Here is a 21,541-nt window from a genome sequence, read left to right on the forward strand (position 1 = left end):
ACTGCTGTGTAATTTGAGCGAAAATGATTTTCCTTCAGGTGATTGTATGGGGGGACTACGGCCGCATGGACCATAAAAGCTTCATGGGAGTTGCACAAATCCTATTGGAGGAACTGGACTTATCAAGCACAGTCATTGGTTGGTACAAGTTGTTCCCACCCTCCTCCTTGGTGGATCCGACACTTGCCTCCCTAACGCGGCGGGCGTCCCAGTCCTCACTCGACAGTTCCTCCGGACCTCCTGGGGTCCGATCCTAGTGGACCAACAGCTCTACACCGCTCGACGAGTAACAAACTCATGAAACGTACTGTAGAGAGAAACAAACAAAAAAGATGGCGGAAATGTAGAACAACAACAATCATAAACAGTCACAACGAGAAAGCTTTGTTGAGATCTGACAATCACTTCTGTCGCGGTTAATTTTGTCTGTTGTAGAGAGCGCCACATTTCAGTGTTTCATATTCATTCAAGGAAAAATCTCATCGTTTTTCTCTGTGTATGCTGAAGAAGCAGGGCTGTCGACAGACAGCAAGCAGTAGCTCTCGAGACGGGAGACGAAAAAGTGTCAGAGAATCCAATGAAGCAGGGTGATTTTTAACTGAATCAACAATAGCAAAGAAATGTACGTAAGCATCGGAATGTATGGACTCGAGACAGAGGAAATCACCCTCCACACCTGCAGGTGGGGCAGTCCTCTCTGCAGTGGCCTCCTCCAGAACCCCAACAGACTGCCGGCACTCCTGCCCCCAGGCAGGATGCTCCCGCGTGGGTATTCAGTCTGGAAGCACAGCGCCTTCTTCTGGTGCCTAGACCTTGGAGCCGCATCACTGGTCCCTCTCTCTGTCGAGAAATCCACTTTTCAATATGTTTACCATGGCTGCTCAGAAGCTGCACTGTTTTAGCGTTTAGCGTGTTTGCTTTGTCGTTCATTTCTTTCCCTTTGTTACTACTGGCACAAAATGTTTTTACAGTGCGTAAAATGCTCATGATAATGTTGTCAGTTTGGTGTGTGCATGGAGAGAAAAAAACAAAACACAAGAGATAAAAAAGGATATAAAAACTATTAAATGTCTGCAAGTGTTATGGAGGAGAGGGACTGGTGATGATGACACAGCTTAGATTTTTAAACTTGACAGTGAGATTAGCGTGCAGCGTTGTTTTCCTTGTTCCACCACTGGCAAACGTCCAGGCCAGTCGTCTTTGTATAGATGTATATTAGGCCTCGCAGAAGGTTGACCAATAAATAAAATTTATGTCACTTTGAAGTATCACAAGGGTACAACGTCACTGTAAAAAACTAAAAAAAGTAAATCTTTGTTCACCTACGCAAGACCAAGCTAGGACCGTCTACTTTTTCACATTTTTTTTGGGAGTGCATTCCCTCACCCCAGCACGTTTCAGGTTTTTATCCAACCCTTAGTTTACATTCTTTTGAAATTTAAACACAAGCACAAGAGCTTGATTTTTTTACAACAAAAAGTTTAACTTTTTGAATAAAACATGTAGTTAAAAAAAGAAAAAAAGCCACAATCCCATCACTGGTTCCGTTCATTTCTTTGTCAAAATATTAGGAAACAGACAAACAAACAGAAAAGAAGAATCACTCACAGTTTCCCTTGTGCATCGCTGTGAATGTAAAGGTAACCAATCAGACTGATCTGTCGGGACACCCACACCAATGCTCATTCTCCGTTTGCCCCGCAGACTCCTCCCACTAGGAAAAAGGCGGGGCCAGCATGACTTTGGAACATGTTCCAAGCTGCATGCACATTTTTGTAAAACGAAACAGATACAGAAAAAAAGATACTGAACTAGATACGTGTGTTAGTTCCACATACTGTAGGGCCGCTTGTATGTTGCATGCAGTTGTACAGTTTGCTCGTACTTGAATATTAACGAGATAAAACCAAGAAACCGAAGCCATTCCCATTACGCAAAGACATCTGAACTCAACTGCAGTCTATTCCACGTCCCTCAGTCCGGTGCTGAATGTCTCTCAAACTAAATCCCAAGATTACATTGATGTCTTTCCTCGACCCTCTGGAAGGTGTACTGTATTGTACAGTAGTACTGAGCAGACCTCGCAGCCCCTCTTACTGTTATTCCACATCATAGTATACCTCCAAGGGGCTGAGATGATGTATGAATAAATATGTACAAATCAGATCCACTTATATGGAAATATGAATTATGTTTCAACATAATGATTTCAGATATGCTAACACATGAACTGTTAAGTTATATAAATTATAAATGCAGATGCACAGAGAGTCATACACTGTAAATACTCAACAGCCATTCACTGAGTTTTCATTGGGTTCAGTGATATTTGCAAAGGGGCCAAGTCGTATAATAGGATGGATGAGGAGCGATTAATATGTCATTAGGGACCATGCAGTGGGACAACACAAGGCGATGAACTTGGGTCACAAACAGGCCGAGCTTAAACACATGGCCGCAAAAACTACAGGTGTACCACTACTCTGAAAGCACTTCTTTGTGCTTCAAACCCAATGTCTGAACCCCGGCCATGTTCAGTCCCACTTCAGAAGAGTTTACTTTTCTTTTCATTGTCCGGTGAAGCTGGTTTTCCTTTTTCTTTTCTTTTTTGTCAGTATTAACAGGAAAAAAAAATGCTGATTGTTTACAAATTCTGTGTTTCACTGAAGCAAAAAGAAAATTAGAAAAAAGTAAAGCATTCACTGCAACATTTCTTGTTTGTATAACAGATGTGGCTCAAATGATGTGTATGTTTTATATTTAAAAAAAAAGTTCATTTTTATTATTTACAAATAAAAAGAATGTGTGGAAGAAAACTGCTTTCATTTCAATGTCTCCTCCAAATCTCTAAGCTCAAATAATCATATTTTATGTGTTTTTATTTGTATTATTCTCTCAGTCTGCAATTACCTTGACATAATGTGAAAAGGTCAAAGTGAAAAAATGGGATATGTTGCCATATTGTGGAAAAGTTCATATTTTCCTTAGTCCCATAAATGTCCTCAGTCAATTATTTACGTGGATGTCTCAGCAGAGCAGCACCACGTTAAACTGAGGAGATACATTCAAAGACCAGTTTGACTTAAGTCGTAAGCACATCACAAGTGTTTCACTGGATAACTGAACATTTCAAATGTAAGATACATTTAGGTCACATACATGAATAAGATTAATATATCTATATCAAATGTTCCTCTTTTCACATAGTGACAAAGTACTCCTTGTCAGCAAACATAAAAATAAATGGTCAATACTAAAAACTACCTGCAAAAATAATAGGAAATTACCAATAAATCACAAGAAACAAGATAGATTTATTGATAATTTTACAACACAGGGTTGTATAATGAGATTTTGTTTTGTAGTTCCCATTATGCTACTCAAAAAAATGTATATACAGTAGATCGATGAATAAATAATAAGTCAGAAATAATAGAAATGAAAGCTATTTTACATGGTGGAGTGCTGAGGATGAATTTAGTAGTCTGGCAGCCTGAGGGAAGAAGCTGCTCTGTAGTCTGGTGGTACGACAGTGGATACTTCTGTATCTCTTTCCAGACGGCAGCAGGGTGAACAGGCTGTGGCTGGGTGGGTGCTGTCTTTTAGTATCCTCTGGGCTCTGAGGCACCTCTCCTCACCGATATCTCTGCTGCTCGGTAGGTTGGTACCAATGATCTTCTGAGCGGTTTTAATCACAGCAGAGCCCTCCTGTCCTGGGCCGTGCACACCCCATGCCAGTTTGTGATGTTTCCAGTCAGGATGCTTTCTATTGCTCCTCTGTAAAAGCTAATAAGAACTTGGCACAGCCTTGCCACTTGCCTTCTGAAGTTTCCTTAAGAAATACAGCGATTTCTGAGCTTTCTTGACCGGGGTGGAGATGTGAGAGGACCATGTCAGGTTCTCTGTGATGCTGATTCCCAGGAGCCTAAAACTATTCACCTGCTCCACCTCAGCTTCACTGATGTAGACAGGGGTGTGTGTCTTTGCCTCCTTTTCCCTAAAATCAATGATCAGCTCCTTAGTTTTGTTGACGTTGAGCAGTAGGTTGTTCTCTGTGCACCACTCTGCAAGATTGTTGATTTCCTCCCGGTATGAAGTCTCATCGTTGTTTGAAATCCGGCCAATGACGGTAGTGTCATCCATAAACTTCACAACAGTTGTCTCCATGTCAGGGGCTGCAATCATGGGTGTACAGCGTGAACAGGAGGGGGCTGAGCACACAGCTCTGAGGAGCTCCAGTGTTGAGCACTAGAGTGGAGGAGGTGTGACCACCAATCCGAACTGTCTGGGGTCTGTTTGTGAGAAAGTCCAATAACCAATTACAGTGTTGTACTCAAGCCCAGAGTGCTAAATCAATCTAATCAGTTTCAAAGGGGAGATTGTGTTGACTTCTGAGCTGAAATCAACAAACAACATTCTGATTTAGGTGTTGTTGTTATTTAAGGTGTGTGAAGACTGAGTGGAGGGCAGTGGAGATGGCATCCTCTGTGGATCTGTTGGTTCTGAAAGCAAACTGGTGAGGGTCCAGGCTGGCTGTTGTTCTTTATGTGCTGGAGAACCAGTTTCTCAAAGCACTTCATTTACTCATTTAGACTAGACACTGCAGACTTTTTAGGCACAGGGACGATGGTGGCTGTCTTGAAGCAGGTGGGAACACTCTCCTGAGACAGTGATATGTTAAAAATGTCAGTAATGACGTCAACTAGCTGATTGGCACATGTTCGTAGTACACGGCCATGGATGTTATCAGGCCCAGCAGCTTTACTCATATTCACTCTCAGCAGGATTCTTCTCACCTGTGGATACTGATAGTGGCCGGTCCTCTGGAGGCGGAGTGGACTTTACAGGTGACTCTTTGTTGGGGAGATCAAAAGGAGCATAAAATGTGTTTAGCTCATCTGGTAACGTGGCCTCACACATGATGGGGGTGCTACTTTTGTAGCATGTGATGTTTTTGATCACCTTCCACATATCTTTGGTGTTGAGGGCCTTTAACCCCACCTCCGTAGGCGGGCTTGGGGTTGCACGAGCCAGCTAACTTCCAGTTGAGCCCTCCGCTCAGCTCTGCTCAGCATGTTAGGGTCTTTCAGCTTATAGTTTTGGTTTTACAGCCTGCAATTTTACTGTTTTGGTTCACTCTCACCGCTCCCATTGACCCTGTGAAAAAGCTCTGACAAACCCACTGAGTGCTACCAACCCAGCAACAAACAGCAGACTGCCACAGTTAGCAACTAGCTGGTGAACATACAGTAGTGCAGCATTTAGCAGCTAAAGAGCCAGATATTTCCCTCAGGAGTTGGTGGACAGCAAAACAGAACTAAACGGAGAGAGAATATTGGACTTACATTTGCCATGTGGACAGAAACATGACTTGAATGCTTATGTTGCTCCATGTCTGCAGGCAACATGCTAACATGGTTGTCGGAAAAACCTAAAGAAGTTGTGTTTTCAGTTTGTTGCACTGTTTCCACGGGGCCAAAGAAAATCAGTAAATGCAGCTCTAAGAACAATAGACTTTACTTATAAAGGAGTTTTTTTTTCTTCATGGTTTATATCCATATAATTAACATGTCAGTACAGTGCATTAACTTAATTTGGTCATTTTTTGTTAGCTTGCCATTCACGCTCTTTGATTATGCCCTTGATGTTGACAGTATTAGTGTTACTTTCTGTTATATTGACTGTGCATCTCTTCCTTCTCATTTTTAAGTGATAAATCCTGCTTGTTGTTGTATTGGATAATGGTAATTTAGGGAGGTCTGGGCTCCTACACTCATTCTGCCAGTACTCTGCTAATCAGTGTTCCCTTAAACAATTGCAGACATGGCTGTCCCTCCATTCATACGATCATTTTTATCCTTTCACAAACCGGAGGCTTCTGCAAAAGAAAAATGTCAAGGAAAGAGAGCCTCACATAGTAGAAGTAAATTTCTGGCGAGCAAAAGTTTTATTATCTAGTATTTGTTGATAAAAGCACATGACAGCTGTGTACCGCTACAATATAATACCATAACTCTCTGCCTCGGGTGCTGCTCCAGTGCGCCTCACTGAAGAGGAAGTTGAACCAAAATGGCCTCATGTGTGACCTCACATATGATACGGTGCAGCAGAGGGCTTGGGAGATTTATGTTCCACATCCTCTCGTTAAATAAGCAGAGGGCCCCCGAAACAACATCTGCAGGCAATCTTGACTAACCCTCCCACCAGCCTCGCTGTGCCAGCCAGGCCCCCGGTTCCCCTCGTCACAGCATCAGGGGTCACGACCTCTGTGTACAAAGCGTGGATACGGACCGTGGTAGAAAAGAAAACCGCAGATCATACAAGTCAGAGGCCACAATAAAATTTCCATGCTGCTCCCAGGAAATGAATTAATCTATCTAATCAGGTCGAAGGTCACACATTGGTGGAAACAGAGACCATGACTGGAAGTGGAATACAAACAGTATGAAGTTCATTTTTAATATTATTCATTAAGATGACTTTCCAAAAGATACTGGGTAAAAAAAAAAAGTAAACAAACAAACTTTGGGGAAAAGGGACATAAGCTACTTTGAGAAGTGTTCAACATGAGGCTGTATTTCCTTATTCTGCATGACAGGGTGTATGCGCTGGTTGCAGGAAGCCACCTCATCATATCATAAGATTAGATGATAACTGCAGTTTGTAAGCTCACCACTGCTTTCTCTCAAGAGAAACAAGTGGAAATGGTGAGTTCCACTGAAGCATGTTACTGTACATTTTTAGCAGTTTTGAAAAATGTATTTTTAGTATACAGTATCTGAAGATATACACATTTTACATGAGTTTCTAGTGCTTATGGACTTTTATCTGTTTACCTCTTAAGGTTTGAATTACATGTGTTTATATGATGAATGTAAAATTTACCCCTTGACTTTGGTTTCACATTGAAGTAGCTTTAAGGTAGTTAAAATAATCTTACTCCACACAGCGTGCTCACTTTATTAGGTACACCTCTATAGACTAATGCAACCCAATACAGCTGTTATGCCATAAACTCAACTTTTATGATGCCTATAATGTTCAGTTTTTGTTGACACTGTCATAGTGTCAAAACCACACTAACTATGCCTTATTGTCATAGTTAGTGATGCTGTTGTACTGGACTGCATTATATTCAGATGTGTTTCTAATATTCTGACGCCCTCACGTATGTAAATTGGAAGGGCAAAACACTTCTCAATATGATGTAGTCCAGTACAACACCACCTTTAACTAAGACCTCAGTAATAAACATATAATAAAATGTACACATTCCTGACAATATCAACAAACGGAACATTATGAGCTTCGTAAAGATAGATGTTATAGCTGAGCTTCTGTATTGGATTACATTGGATTGTGCAGGATGTCGCGATGTTAACAGTGAGTGAAATATTCAAACCAAAGACCTCATTTGACAAAACAATCCAATTACTACTTTCGTCAGCGCTTTCAACCATATCACACGGTCTTCATCAGCAGATTGAGTTTGGTGTGTTGTCATGGAGATGGATCTCTTGACATGCAAGCTCAGTAGACTTCTTGTCATCCGATTCGATCCCATGAGTGACTGAGCAAACTTCATCCACTGATGTGGTAGAAAGCGCTGGAAAAAAACTAGTAAGTGGACCTTGAGTTGACATTGTTTTTTCAAACTGTTATTTCCAAGGTCAAGAATAAACTTTCATACCTAACTCCAAGACTATTTGGTATCTTTGGAAACTTTGGGATCTCCACTAGAATTTCAAATCAAGTTCTCTGGGTTTGGACAATGTTTGGCTGCACAGCATGAGTTTGTAACGACTGACCCAGCAGTTGACTGCCACTTGTATGTTTACTTCAAATTTACTGAAAAGGAGCAAAGGGTGCAGTTTTTGAAAATGCAGAGGAAATGAAAAAAGTTCCAAAAATATAAACAGGCAAAAAAAATGCTAGTAGTGTATGTTATTGTACATGCACTTATCAGCATTGCATCTGATTCATTTATCTGTTGGCCCTAGAACCACCAGTGTAACAGGAATAAGCCTCACGCCCTAGATCACCAAAATTACAAGCAACCTTCATCAAACTGTGAGCTTCAGTGCCCAAAAAGTATTCCTGGGACTATATAGCCTACTATCATGTACTTCAGGAGCAAAAGATTGGATTTGCATTCAAAACCTGTGAGATTGTAGTGTCGAGAAAGGTTATCTGGTGCTGCAGCCAACAGTAGATGGCGTAGTTTTGTTGGAGGACAGATGGAGTTGCTCAGTCGGTGCTCTGAGATCACACCACTGTAGGTAAAAGCAAGTCCTGCACACTCTCAGCTTCTGTGGATTAAAAAGGAGAATACACACTTCCGTGCTCTCTGACCTTTCTTTACTCGCACACTGAGTAGTTGTGACAGGATGCTGAGTGCTGCTGATGAGGCTGTCAGCCTGCAGTCAGGTTGGTGATGAGGCAGCTTAAGGAGAATATTCTCCAAAGTAAAAACAAGTGGAGGGGGGTGTGTATGTTACTGTGCCTATGTGAAGGGGAAGTTCATGCAGAGGCATAACCGACATCACATTTTTCTAACCACTTTCACTTTAGGCTATAGTGACAAAGGAAGCAGTACTTTCAGTTAATTTAGCTTCTTGACACACAACCCAGTGTACTGTGAACATACAGACCTTATACAGTATTGAAAGAAAGACACTGCAAGGCTTTTCTTATGTAAATTTGATCAAATATAACCTTGAAGAACGTTTTGATTATTTTATTTACAGAACACTACTCAATTTAAAAAAAAAAAGCTCCCCTGAATTAAAAGTAATTTTGGTTACACCATAATATTTTCTGCAGATGTTCAGTGAGCTCTCCTCAGTGGTTACTTTTCCAGCCGACCAAGTGGAAAATTCATCAGAATCCATGTTACCTGATAGGCTTTTCAAAAAACGTGGTGTAATTTGGAACTTTTTTCGGGAAATTAAATTATAAGAGCGCCGGTTGCTCATTTGCATTTCTGCCGCCACCTAAAAAAAAAAAGAAAAAAAAAAAGCATCTCCTAGAGGCTGAAAGCTTCATTCTCAAGTGATGTGGAGGTTAAAACTGTTTACTGTGACACGAGGTGAGCGATAAAAGTCCAGCAGGACCAGCGCACAGACGTGCATCTGCCGTGTGCGGGCAGCGCTGTGTTAAAGCAACAGGCGTCGAAGCGCACTGGGAGGAGAACCTGTGCTGAAAATTAACGCTAAAAATATATATTCGCTCCCGGCTCCAGCTCCACACACTGTATGCGTCCGCAACTTGTTCTTTTGTCAGAGGGGACGGCACCGTGCGCAGGACAGGCGCGGTGGATGTCTTTGCGCTCGGCCGCTGTGTGTGAATGGCTTGAGGAGACGTTGATGCGAGAGGAAAGAGGGCGGTCAAAGTGTGACGCTCAACAGAGAGCCTTCCTCTGGCCACGGTTTCACTCCAGCTCAGCGCCTGTTAGACTGCGTCTCGCAAGTCTAGCCTAATTTATTGTTCGTCCAGGGCACAGCTCCCGGCACAGGACACGCATGCTTGAAAAGACCTCCGCGCACTTGATGCCCGCTTTGGTGATGCCATGCCCCGGAACCACAGCGCAGACGAAGGCGGCACCGGGCTCTGGATGAGGACATCGCCGGGGCACCGTGAAGACTACGGCTTGAAAGATGTGGAGTCCGGACGAAGGATGATGAACAACGCGGGAGACGGTTTGCTGTCCACCTCCACCGCGGCAGGTGCCGGGTCCGAGAGCCTGAGGGGGAAGCAGGGAGCCCGGCTCAGCCTGCTGGGGAAGCCGCTCATATACAGCGCGCAGAGCGGCCGGAGAAACGTGCGCTACCGGCGGCTGCAAAACTACCTGTACAACGTGCTGGAGAGACCGAGAACTTGGGCGTTCATCTACCATGCGTTTGTGTAAGTTCATTTCCATAATTCGCATGAAGGGTTGTCTGTTGTGAAGCTCTGAAGTTGCACACCTGTTGATGCGGTTCCACCCTCACTGCAGGGACACGCTTCAGACACAGCATTTCTAACAAGGAGCTTAAATCTGACATATTTCCACACATGTCACCTGTCTGTATAATGGCCGACACGTGACAAAACAGTGGAGTCGGGAATGCACAGCTCATCTTTAAGAATATAGTGTAGTCCAGGATGAGCACCTCTTCATCAGAGCCACTTTCACAGCTTGAAAAGAAAATCCCTTCTCTGTTGTTTGAATTAACCCCTGGACAGGAGGACCTTTGGAGCTTAAATCTAAGGTTTAACACACTAGTAGCCCACAGTTGCAGTAAAAATATGAATATATAGTAGTAAACGTCAAAGACTGGTGTTTTTATCATTCACTAATGCGTTCATGAGGCCCTCAATGGTTAAGTTTCACATCTAAACTCAGGGTCTGTTGGCTCCTGAAGGTCAAGAATCAGGAACATCTTCAGCCTTCCTGTCTGCTTTCTGTCATTCTCGGCTTCCCAACCAGCTGCATTTGATTTCCCGCCTGCAACTGTTGTTGTGGCATAATGACTGTTTCTGGAGAGGAAGGAAGTTGAGACACATGCTGACTGTAGAGGACCTTTTTTTTTTTTTTTTTTTTTTTTTTTTTTGTGTGGGTGGGGTATGTGTGTGTCTGTGCACTAGGAGGAGTGGTTGGAAAGAGAGGAGGGGTGCTGGTGCACTGCTTGAGCTATTGCACTTAATCCAAGCAGCTCGTGACCCTGGTCACTTTTATTATAAAGCATCTTTGAAGTAGCTTGCAGCCGATATCAAATTATGCACAGGACATCACTAAGCATGCAGACTCCCTGCTGGGGGATGTCATGTGCCTGTTATGTGTACTATGCTCAGTGATGTTTAGTAAAGACACTTTTGAAATATAGATTTTTTTTGTATTATTTTGAAATGACAGGAATGACCTCTGTTTCAAAACTTACTGCTTTTTACAGGCAATTTTAGAGTGTAGGCCCGGTCATACCAGAAAGAGGCACAGAGAAATGAATTGTTAACTAGGTGCTGGAAGGTTGGTGATGTAGGCCTAAGGACTACTCACAGTGCTACTTGGTGAACTACTGTAGCTGGCAAGGTAATGGCTAAACACACTAGCAAGCTAAGAACATGTTAGCGCTAGTCTGAGCTTCTTTCTATTTTCCCCGCGCTGGTTACTCCCTCTGGCATTTAGCTCTCAGGAGTGTACATCTTTTATTCAATAGAGTTATTGGGGGGGCGCTGTCTAAACTAGCTAGCGTTCTAATGGTCAATTAGCAAGCTTGTTAGCTCGTTCGCTAAGGAGACAATACATTTATTCAGTTTATTCAAAATACGTATTTGTGCCATTGCCATTGTCTCGCAACTGTCCACCATGTCTTTTTAATGGAGCAGTTTATACACCAACAGAAGAGGTTTAGCTTCACATAAAAGTGGATGGTACAGTACAGCTAATAAGCTACCACAGCGACCGCCATTCTGGACTCTCTGGCTCCCTGTTACTTCGAAGATTTCGCCACTAAATGTTGCTGTTGTAGATGCTGGACTGTGTGGAACATGTGGCAGGGCCTTAACTCCAGCAAGTCTTTCCAGTCAGGCCAGATTGCACATGAACTGGACATCCTTAATTCAATTATTTTCTTCAACTGAATTAGAGGAGCTGGTATTTCTGTCAGGATCCAGTATTTGCCCAAGAGGAGTTTGTTTTACATCCAGGATATCCATCTGATAAATACCCCTTTATCTAAACTGCTGTGCATCAACGTTTTCTTATCTAAAGCTGTAGTAGCCTACATTTGGAAACACAATTATTGTAAATAAGGATATCCTTTAAATTGACTTTTTACACAATGTCCTATTGCTTTTCAAGAGAATTTATAGTCTCTCCTATCTATCTACTGTAGTGTCATAATTCCTTACAGAGAAGGATTATATTTATTGTGGTGTTAAAGTGTTTCAGACATCAATTCAGGCCTCTCCAGACATTGTGGGGTCAAAGAGGTTTTGTAATGATGTCAGTGATGACTTTCCTTATCCTCTTTTATTGGGGCCATAACTTAAGAGGGACACCATTGGATTTCCTTTTGTCCACTTTGGTCTACACTTTTGCGAAAAGGTTTACTCAAAAATGCTAATTTGCATATCTTATGAAAGTGTTGACTCATGCACACCCACAAGGATCCTCAAATTTTTTTCTCTTCACATGAGCGCTTATGAACGTTAGGAACGCACGGCTGGGTGGCTGGGAAGTTGGTGAATGATTTTCTTTCATCCCTGTGGCAGCGAGCTTGAACTGGAGAAATGGAGGGCTGAACTCCCACTCGGCCCTTTGCTCTCTCTCCTGTGATGAATGCCGCTATGATGGTGAGTGGCCTTGAAAGTTGCACTGGTCTGCTGATATGACAATTGTTGCAGTTGAGAGCCTCGCTGTCACAGTTTTTATCTACAAAATAAGATGATATTCATGTCCAGCTGATGATAAAGCTAGTTGTGGTTCACATTTACTGCTATTAAAAACCTCAGGAGCATATTTATCAGTGTTTCTTTAAACCAGATTTCTGCAAATGGAGCACTCAATAACTGCTGTTTATGAGCCAGTTTGCACAAATGAAGTAACAAACTGAAATTTACTGAAATTCAGAGTGAATGGTAAATGGACTATACTTATATAGCCGCTTTCTAGTCTTTCTGACTACTCAAAGCGCTGCAAGTGACCATACCCAACAGGGCTAGCCATTTTTGCTTTGGGGCCCCCCTTCACATTTTAACCACCCAGTCATTTGATGACACAGGTGGTTTAAAAAAACCTATTATATTACTAATTTGCATTGTGTGTTGGGGCCCCCAGCAAAGGGTGTTGCCTTTAGGTGGTTGCTAGTCCTGCCACTACGACTATTTTTCTATCGGCTATTTCATTTTAATCAATGAATCTAAACGATTAATTTTCCTTCAAAAAAATCGAATTGACCGTTTAATTAGAGTTTATTTTATTTTGACAAAACAAGTCATTGTATAATGCAGCACAAAACAAAATGTAAACAAAGGTTTACATATTTAAGTGCAAAACTGTAGGTTTAAACTGGCAACTCCAACATGATACAAATAAACACACACACTGGCACCGTCAGTCAACGTAAAATAAGCCCAGATTCTATCCTAAACATTTTCTTATTCAGTGGAATTTCTAAGGTAAGCAGACAATCAACTTTATGGCTTCATATTAAACAGCTACAAGGACAAAAGAAATTCAAATGCTCTCCTTAGTAATTAACTCAGTGCAATCAAGAATAGTTGTTCTTTGAATACTGAAAATGAAGATTTCTTTATATTTTTTCAAATATTATGTAAGCATTGATTTATTGTTACATAACCAAGGTCTGCTTTACTAACTGTTTGTACCTTTACATTCCTTGCATACATTAGAGCTAAGATGTGTTAGCCACCTGGGCCACCTGCAAAACACTCCTTACCTTTTATCGCCTGGGTGCAGGAGAACCGTGATTACAATTTTTGAAAAAGTTGATGTCACTGCAGCGAGCTGCATAGTGAAGAAGAAACCCGTACTTTTCTTTGCTGTGTAGTTCAGTCCGTAGAATACATGCAAGAATCAGAATACAAACATAGCTAAAAGATCCTTAAACACGCAATAACTACCTTCCTGCTCTCATACAGTGGAGACACTATGCTGCTTGCTCTCTGCTTTGCTTACATTCTTTTGCTGATGTCTGCAAAAAGCTAAGGAAAGTTGATCCTGGATACTTATAAATCACTGGGACGTTAATTTATAAGAAACACAGAAGGATACCACTAGGGGTGGGCGATATGGCCCTAAAACAATATCACGATATTTCTGCGATATCGATATTCTTGACGAAAAATCCTGAAAAATATTAATTAATAAATAAATATATAATATTTTATATATAAATATTTGAAAGAATACATTACCCTGTTTCTAGTAAATAATTTCTTATTTCATTTTAATTCTACTTAATCCTCCACCTTATTGTAGTGTTTACTCACTAACTACTTTAATCTGCTCACCTTGCCTTCATCAACAGTATGTTTTATAAAGTCACCCAAAAAACACAACTCACGTTTTGGACTTTTTCATCCGCGAGTCCATTTTCACAGCCGCTCGGTGAGCCGCATGTGGAGGAGGCGTGCTATTAATGTGCGACCTGCAAACAGCACAAGGATTTTGCTGTGTCTGTGACTGGTAACCTGGGATTAGTACAAGGACAAGATGGCAAAATCTGTGAGCTGCACGGAGTGTGAGCGACTGACTGAGAGGATAACACAGCTTGAAAAGAAGATTGAAACACTGCATCAAATATGTGAGAGTGAGCAATTCATTGACTCTGTAGCAGCTATTGTACAAGGTGCAAAGGCCACCAGATGCTAACGGACAGACTTTTATAGACGGGATTACATTTGTAGAGCATCCCATCACAGACTTGGCTGACACGATCCCTTGGATGCATCCTAACATCACTGGATTAGCTGCGGAGGCTCCCAAACCAGCCTTCCCTTACGATGCCTCTTGCTGGCATAGCACTGGCGCTAGACCGAAAGCGTCAACTCCAGCAAGGACACCGCAAAGGCAAATCCAGTAAGAGGCCACCGACACTCACTCCACCATGCGAACTCTCATTGCAAAACAGGTACGACGCACTGACTCTGAATGAAATGTGTGATAATACTATGTTGAACCCAGGGGAGCTAATCACACCACCAGCATTGAAGCTAACCAAAACCCAAGAAATAGCCCCAAAATCACTGCTAGGCCGAGGGCCAGAAGAAACATTGGGAACTCCATACCTGAGAAGCCAGATACTATTCTGATTGGGGACTTTGTAACCAAGCATGTAAGAATGGCAAAGACTGAAAATCTAACTGTGGATGACACATCTGTCAGGGAGCTAACAGAGCTGTTGCCAGTTATCCTCTCTACACGTCCAAGTAACAGGAGGATTAATGTCCACGCTAGGTTTTTCTGACATTCTGCGAAGGAAGACTGGCTCCTGAAAAAAGACTTTTGCATGCTGCTGGAGAAACTGAGCGAGTGTCACTCGCAAAATGTATTGATTTCAGGCCCCATTCCAACCTTGGGGAAAGGAATCGAATATTTTAGCAGACTCCTTGCCCTGAACACCTTGGCACCTCCTTGGCTGACATCGGCGAGCCTCACCCATGGGATAAAGTTTGACAATTTCAATATCTTTTGGAACTGTAAAGACCGCTTTAAAGCTGATGGGATTCATCCAAGTATCACTGGCTCCAGACTACTCGGTGCCAACCTACGTCATGCTCTTGGTATGACATACCAAAACAAAAATGCACGGATAAGCGCGAAGGGCAAGGAAAGCACACACAGGCAGACATCCTGTATCACTCCCTCTTCACCTGATCCTCTGCTCCACATCACCCAAGGCGTTCAGAGGATGTCTCTGTCCCAGTCAGGGATCCAACAACCCCCCTCCACCACGCTCACCAATCAAGGAGTTAAAGCTGCCACGCTGAAGCTCAGTCAAATTGATGAGCTATTAAACAACAATAACCACAGACATCATCACTCAGGTGTCTGTCAGAAATGAGACAGACCCCATGCTGCTTCCTCCAACATACCGGTGAACGTAAACAGCCGGTGGCATGGTCAAACTCATCGTAGCAATCACAGACCATCTGGTACCTGTCTCAGTAATCTTAAATTTGTCAATGTTCAGCCACAACCAGTCACAGAATCCCTACAGCTGAAATGAGCTCTTTTTAATGTCAGGTCATTGGCTAACAAATCCATCATCAATGATCTGATAACTGAAAGGAATTTTCATGTAATGTTTTAGTTGAGACCTGGCTTAACAGCACTACTGGTGTAGCAACACTAATAGAGGCTTGTCCTCCAAACTATAATTTTAATCAGTCAGTCAGACAAAACAGGAAAGGAGGAGGGATCGCAGCCATTTTCTCTACACAGTTTCTGTGTAATGACATCGACCTGGGTGAATTTACAGCATTTGAATCGCTTGCTCTTGAGCTCGAAGCAGAACTATCAGTGCTCATCATTACATTACATCGGCCACCAAGATATTCATCGCTGTTTCTGCAGGAATTCTCAGAGCTGATCTCACGTGGTATCGCTAGATATCATAGATTCATCCTGAATGGAGACCTGAATATTCATATTAATAAAAAGAATGACTCCATTTATCAGCGTGGTAACATTCTAGACTTGGTAATAACAACAGGGTTAAACAGTGACAACGTTTCAGTATTAGAATGACCTATTTCTGATCATCACTGTGTTGCCAACTTAATCTTAACAAAGACTAAAAGGGAATTTGTGGTTCAAAAGAGATTCCTAGACGGCAAGTTATCTAATATTATGAGATCATTTGAGTCAAACTATGACTGCTCTTTAAATGACATGGTTGGAAATTTCAACAATACCTTGTCATCTGCTTTATATACTGTTGCTCCAGTGAAGGTTAAAAAGAGGTGGACTGACTGAAACTGGCCATGGTTAAACAATAGCTGTTAATGAGATTAAAAGAATCTGTCGAGCAGCTAAAAGAAAATAAAAGAAAGCTAGGCTCACAGTTCACTGTAATGTAATGAAGCTATGACTGCCTGTAACAAAGCAATACGTTTTGCTAGAAAGGATTACTTTCCCAAGATTATTACAGATAATGCTGGAAACTCTAGAATATTATTTTCCACTATTGACCAGCTACTCAACACTGCCCCCACCCATCCACAGTTCTCTGCACCAAATTGTGAAGAACTTGAATTGTTCTTCAATAACAAAATAACTTCAATTAGAGCCAGTATTGCTGCTGATATAAACACAGATGACCTCAGCAACCCCTATAAAAAAGATGTAACCATGGCAACATTCACCTTCACCTGTATTACATTAACTGTGTTTGACAGTGTTTGACAGTGTTTCAACTCATGTCCTGAAGATTATAAATACATCTCTTCAAACAGGCATCTTCCCAGATGCCTTCAAAAAGAAACCCAACCTAGACGGTAATGCACTGACCAGCTATAGTCCGATATCCAACCTTGCATTCATTAGTAAGATACTTGGAAAAAGTAGTTTCAGTGCAAACAAACTCCTTTCTTAAAGAAAATAATATCCTGGAGGAATTTCAATCAGACTTTAGAACATACCACAGCACTGAAACTGCTCATCCTAAAATAATCAGCGACCTCAGACTAAATTCTGGTGAAAATGAGGTCTCAGTTCTTGTCCTCTTAGACCTAAGTGCAGTGTTTGATAAGATTGACCAGGACATCTTAATCGGTCGTTTTGAAAAGTTGGTAGGTCTTTCAGACTGTGTGTTAACATCATTAGAGAGCACAATGTTATGCTTGTAACTAGTTTGCGGATGACACGCAACTGTACATCTCTGCTGAACCAAAAGATGCTGCAGCTATAAACTCCATTACTACTACTAAGTTAAATGAGGACAAAACTGAAATCCTACAAGTCGGGCCCTAAAACAAACAGAGAAGTGCTATTTAATAATCTGGAGAAAATGACTCCCTGGATTAAATCTGAGGTTACAAGTATTGGTGTTATCCTAGATTCATCTCTAAGCTTCAAGTCCCACATTAACAAGGTGACGAAACCAAATTTTTCCAGCTTAGAAACAAAGCTAAAGTATGACCATTTATAAATCAGAAAGATGCTGAAAAACTGATTCATGCCTTTATTTCAAGCCGACTCGATCACTGTGACGCACTTTTTATTAGTCTCCTGAAAAAAACCACAGAGAGACTTTAGTTCATTCAAAACTCTCCAGCTCGGCTATTAACCAGAACCAGGTGGATAGAGCATATTAGTCTAGTTTAGCTTAGTCTCTGCACTGGCTTCCTGTAACATTTAGAATTGAGGAGGTCCTCTTCCTTTCATACAAAGCTCTTAACGGGCTAGGAACAAGCTGCATTGCTAACTCTCTTGTTAATTACTTGCCTTCAAGAACACTGCGATCATCTGCTGCTGGTTTACTGGAGGTTCCCAGAAACAGCCAAAAGAAAATTGGGGATGCAGCCTTTGTCAATTATGCCCCAAAGCTGTGGAACACACTACTTGTAGATATCAGGGAAGCTAGCTCGCTAAATATTTTTAAAAGAAAGCTAAAAAGTTATTTTTCACTTTAGCCTTTAACTAGACTACTATGACTTTCCTGATACAGGCACGAAACTCTTTTTGCTCGTTGCTTCACATTTATGCACTGCTGCACTTCTTTTAAAATGCTGTATTTTACTAGATTTTATGCATTTTATGTATTCTACTTTTTAACTTTTATTTATTATTTTTTATTGTTATTATGGAACCCATTAAGGGTTGTATTTTCCATCTTATGCTATGCATTCCTCATTTTTATTTTACAATAAGTATGGCATTCTGTCTATTTTCATGTGAAGATGCATGTATTCTATTCTCTATTTTTACTCCATCTTATTTTACATTAACTATGGCATCCTATCCCTGTTTTCATGTTCGTTCTGTCGTTTTTTATGTGAAGCACTTGGTGCATGTATTTTCTTTGTTGTAAAGCACTTTGAGCTGCTTTTCTTGTATGAAAGGTGCTATACAAATAAAGTTTTTTATAATTATAATTATTATTAATAACCATTTGGGGGCATCGGAAACAAACATTGGCATATCATCCTTTTAAGTTGATATGGCGAACTTGTTAGCAAGCTGTTTCTTATTTACACATTCAGCAGTTTACGGAGCAACATTAGCTTTCATTTTGAGTCATGTTTCTGGCAATCTGATGAATGTAAGTCCTGTATTCACTCTCTTTTAGCTCTGTTTTTGGTCTCTACTGTGGTGTCTATCAACTCATGAGAAACATATCTGGCTTTTTAGCTGCTAAATGCTCCACCATGCTCACCAGCTAGTCACTAACTGTGGCTGTCTGCCGTTTGGTGATGAGCAGGAAGTGTACAGCGCTGAGAAAACAGCAGCCTTGTGCAGCTAAAAACAACACTATGAGAGTGAACCAAAATAGTACAGTTGCCGGCCGGACAGCTAAATGAGCTGAAAGCGCCACAAAGCCGAGGGGAGTTGCAGGTTCAGGTGATACACATTGTCATTTGATACATTGTTATTGTAAAATATCAGTTATAGCGGCTTTGAAAACATCCTGCCTATTTAAAAGCACAGCAAAGATTCTCAGTGTCAGAAAGAAACAAGTTAAAGTACTGATAAGGTTAAAGTTAATGGGTCAGGGTTATGTTGAGGGCCAAACAATATGTAGAGGTAAAAAAATAAATAAAAAAGATTTGCTACAGTTTGTAGCAACTTTTGTTCTTTGCAATACCATTGTCAGTCACTTTACTTTAAAGCTGTACTAATAATTAATAACAATAAATCACATGACTACGTGTAATGTGAAAGATGTTGCTTGTGAGGACAAACTCACAGAGAATTATCACCTAACTCTGCAGTTAGCCTCATCACTACACAGCATTTTAGGGTATTTCAGTTCGTTGTTTGGATTTTTATGGCCTACACTGTTACTGTCACTGTTTTCAGCGAGACAGCTCTTATAAACCCACTGTACTCTACCTGCTCACCACCAAACGGCAGACAGACACAGTTAGTGACTAGCTGGTAAACTTAGTGGAGCATTTAGCAGCTAAAGAGCCAGATATTTCCCTCAGGAGTTAGTGAAGACCAAAACAGAGCTAAAAGGAGAGTGACCATTGGACCTAAATTTGTCAGGTCGCCAGAAACAGGACTCCAAATGAATCCAGGTCTGCTGGATATGTACCTGTAAATAGGCAACTGTTTGTTAACATGTTCGTCATATCAACTTTATAAGGTGATAATATGTCGGTGTTGTGTTTGCATCTTGTTTCTCTGCCTCCAAGTAGCCAAAAAAATCGATTAATGCAGCTTTAAACAATCACTGTAATCCATATGTAAACCATTCTTGCCCAGGTTGGCACTGGAACATAATGTACGAACATGACTTTACAGAACATTATATTCTGGAGTGTTATTCATGTGTATTATATGTTTTGAATCGGTCATTGTTTAGGCACAGTACTATAAAAACAGAGGTTTATGCCAGGACACATAATTTTATTTACTTTAGAATCATTTTCAAATGTAATCCTCTTTTAAACCTCCTGTCTTCATAAACAATATTGTCCTTTTTTTATCAACTGTATTTCATAAATCAGGTAATCAAAGTCTTGCTTCTGTGGTAAAAGTCTTCAAGTGGTGAAATGCAATATTTTGTCATTTCTTTCTCTTGTGTGCATATGCTTCCTCATGAGGATCAGTGTGTTTGGTAGTAATTTGGCCAAGGTGTTCTGCTTGAGCAGTCGAAGCGCTGTTTGGGTAACTCACAGAAGTTCAATTTCACCATCCACTGCTTTCAGGTGGCAATAAAAAAAAAAAAAAAGAAAAGCTCTTCTCCTTATCTGACTTGTCTGAGCCGACACATTAGGAACAGGGTCAGAGGAGCAAATACGCTTACGAGCCTGATCCCGCAGCATTCAGTTATCCTCTGTTTGACATGCCCACACAGCACATCCTCATCGGCTTTGATGCTTGAAGTGATATTTCACCTTCAACTGTGTTCCACTTTCTAACACACATGCCACCAGGTGAAATGACTTCTGTAAAATTGTAACATGAAGAACTAGCAACATCAGTCAACTTCGTTATGTGTGTTAGCTGTATGATTGGTGTTAGATTTTCAAAATAAAAGCCAGTGGCGAAGTCACCGTGGATACTCGGGAAGACAGTGTTAGTATTTGACCCTGTAACTTTTATACTGGGTACTGATAGCTTATTAAAGGCAAATATCTTGCTCACATGTGCCCTTTAACTCCTCTGCTGTTGCATTTAGCTGTATACTGTATGGCTACTGCATACATGTATATTTTTATCCATTCCCTATGTGTGACTGCAGCAGCACTGAGGCAGTCTTTGTGCTGAGTTGAGTTGCAGCTGGGGTCCCGGCCTGCCCTCCTTCCTGCTTGCACACACACATACACAGTGCTGCCATTCATCTCACCTCTGGATTAACAAGCTCTTATCCTTGCGAGTATGTTCCGGGGCAGGAAAGTGTCGAGGTTAAGGATGCAGTGTTCCTCCACCTCAGGTTTCTGAACTGGCCCGCTGAACTACTGGGGGGCACGGAGTAGGGACATGAACTCGCTCCTCACTCGCTCATCAGTCGGTTTATTGTTGGAATACTTGAATTTATAGGCTGCAGTAAAGGATGCAGGCTCACCCTGAAAGCTGTGTTTGATAGGCATTATTGGGTATTTGAAGCCAACAGACACAATAAAATGTTTAGTAGACATCTGAATGAATAATCAGACGCTGCTCTGAATCCCAGTGCTGTTATGTATTTGATTTGTATTATCGTTTATAGTCCTGCGACACTTAGAAATATCTGTTTTTCCCGTAAACCCCCTCTTCATTATCTCTTTGAGAGGCTTATGCCCTCTGGTGTGGAATACGTCCCAGTACTGTTGTAGATTCAACTCAGATACCCCTCTGTAGATGCTGGCATTCATTTAAATGCCTGTT

General features: G+C 41.4%; 2 protein-coding genes across 38 annotated transcripts in view; both read left to right on the forward strand.

The window, feature by feature from the left end:
• Window positions 1–2,820, forward strand: part of rims1b (regulating synaptic membrane exocytosis 1b) — a 77,729-nt gene extending 74,909 nt beyond the window's left edge. For all 27 annotated transcript variants that reach the window (XM_044190407.1, XM_044190406.1, XM_044190418.1 and 24 more), the window contains one exon: window positions 39–2,820. In XM_044190407.1, the coding sequence (XP_044046342.1) occupies window positions 39–257 (219 nt within the window). In that variant the 3' untranslated portion in view covers window positions 258–2,820. The remainder of the gene's footprint in view (window positions 1–38) is intronic.
• Window positions 2,821–8,805: 5,985 nt separating this feature from the next.
• The window catches only part of kcnq5b (potassium voltage-gated channel, KQT-like subfamily, member 5b), a 125,586-nt gene continuing 112,850 nt past the window's right edge, over window positions 8,806–21,541 (forward strand). For 2 of the 11 annotated variants that reach the window (XM_044190765.1, XM_044190775.1), the window contains exon 1: window positions 8,806–9,903. In XM_044190765.1, coding sequence (XP_044046700.1) covers window positions 9,569–9,903 — 335 coding nt within the window. In that variant the 5' untranslated portion in view covers window positions 8,806–9,568. The remainder of the gene's footprint in view (window positions 9,904–21,541) is intronic. The other 9 variants (XM_044190763.1, XM_044190769.1, XM_044190764.1 and 6 more) reach the window with 6 other exon arrangements.

Source organism: Siniperca chuatsi, linkage group LG3 (assembly GCF_020085105.1).
Source record: "Siniperca chuatsi isolate FFG_IHB_CAS linkage group LG3, ASM2008510v1, whole genome shotgun sequence".
Taxonomy (NCBI): Eukaryota; Metazoa; Chordata; class Actinopteri; order Centrarchiformes; family Sinipercidae; genus Siniperca; species Siniperca chuatsi.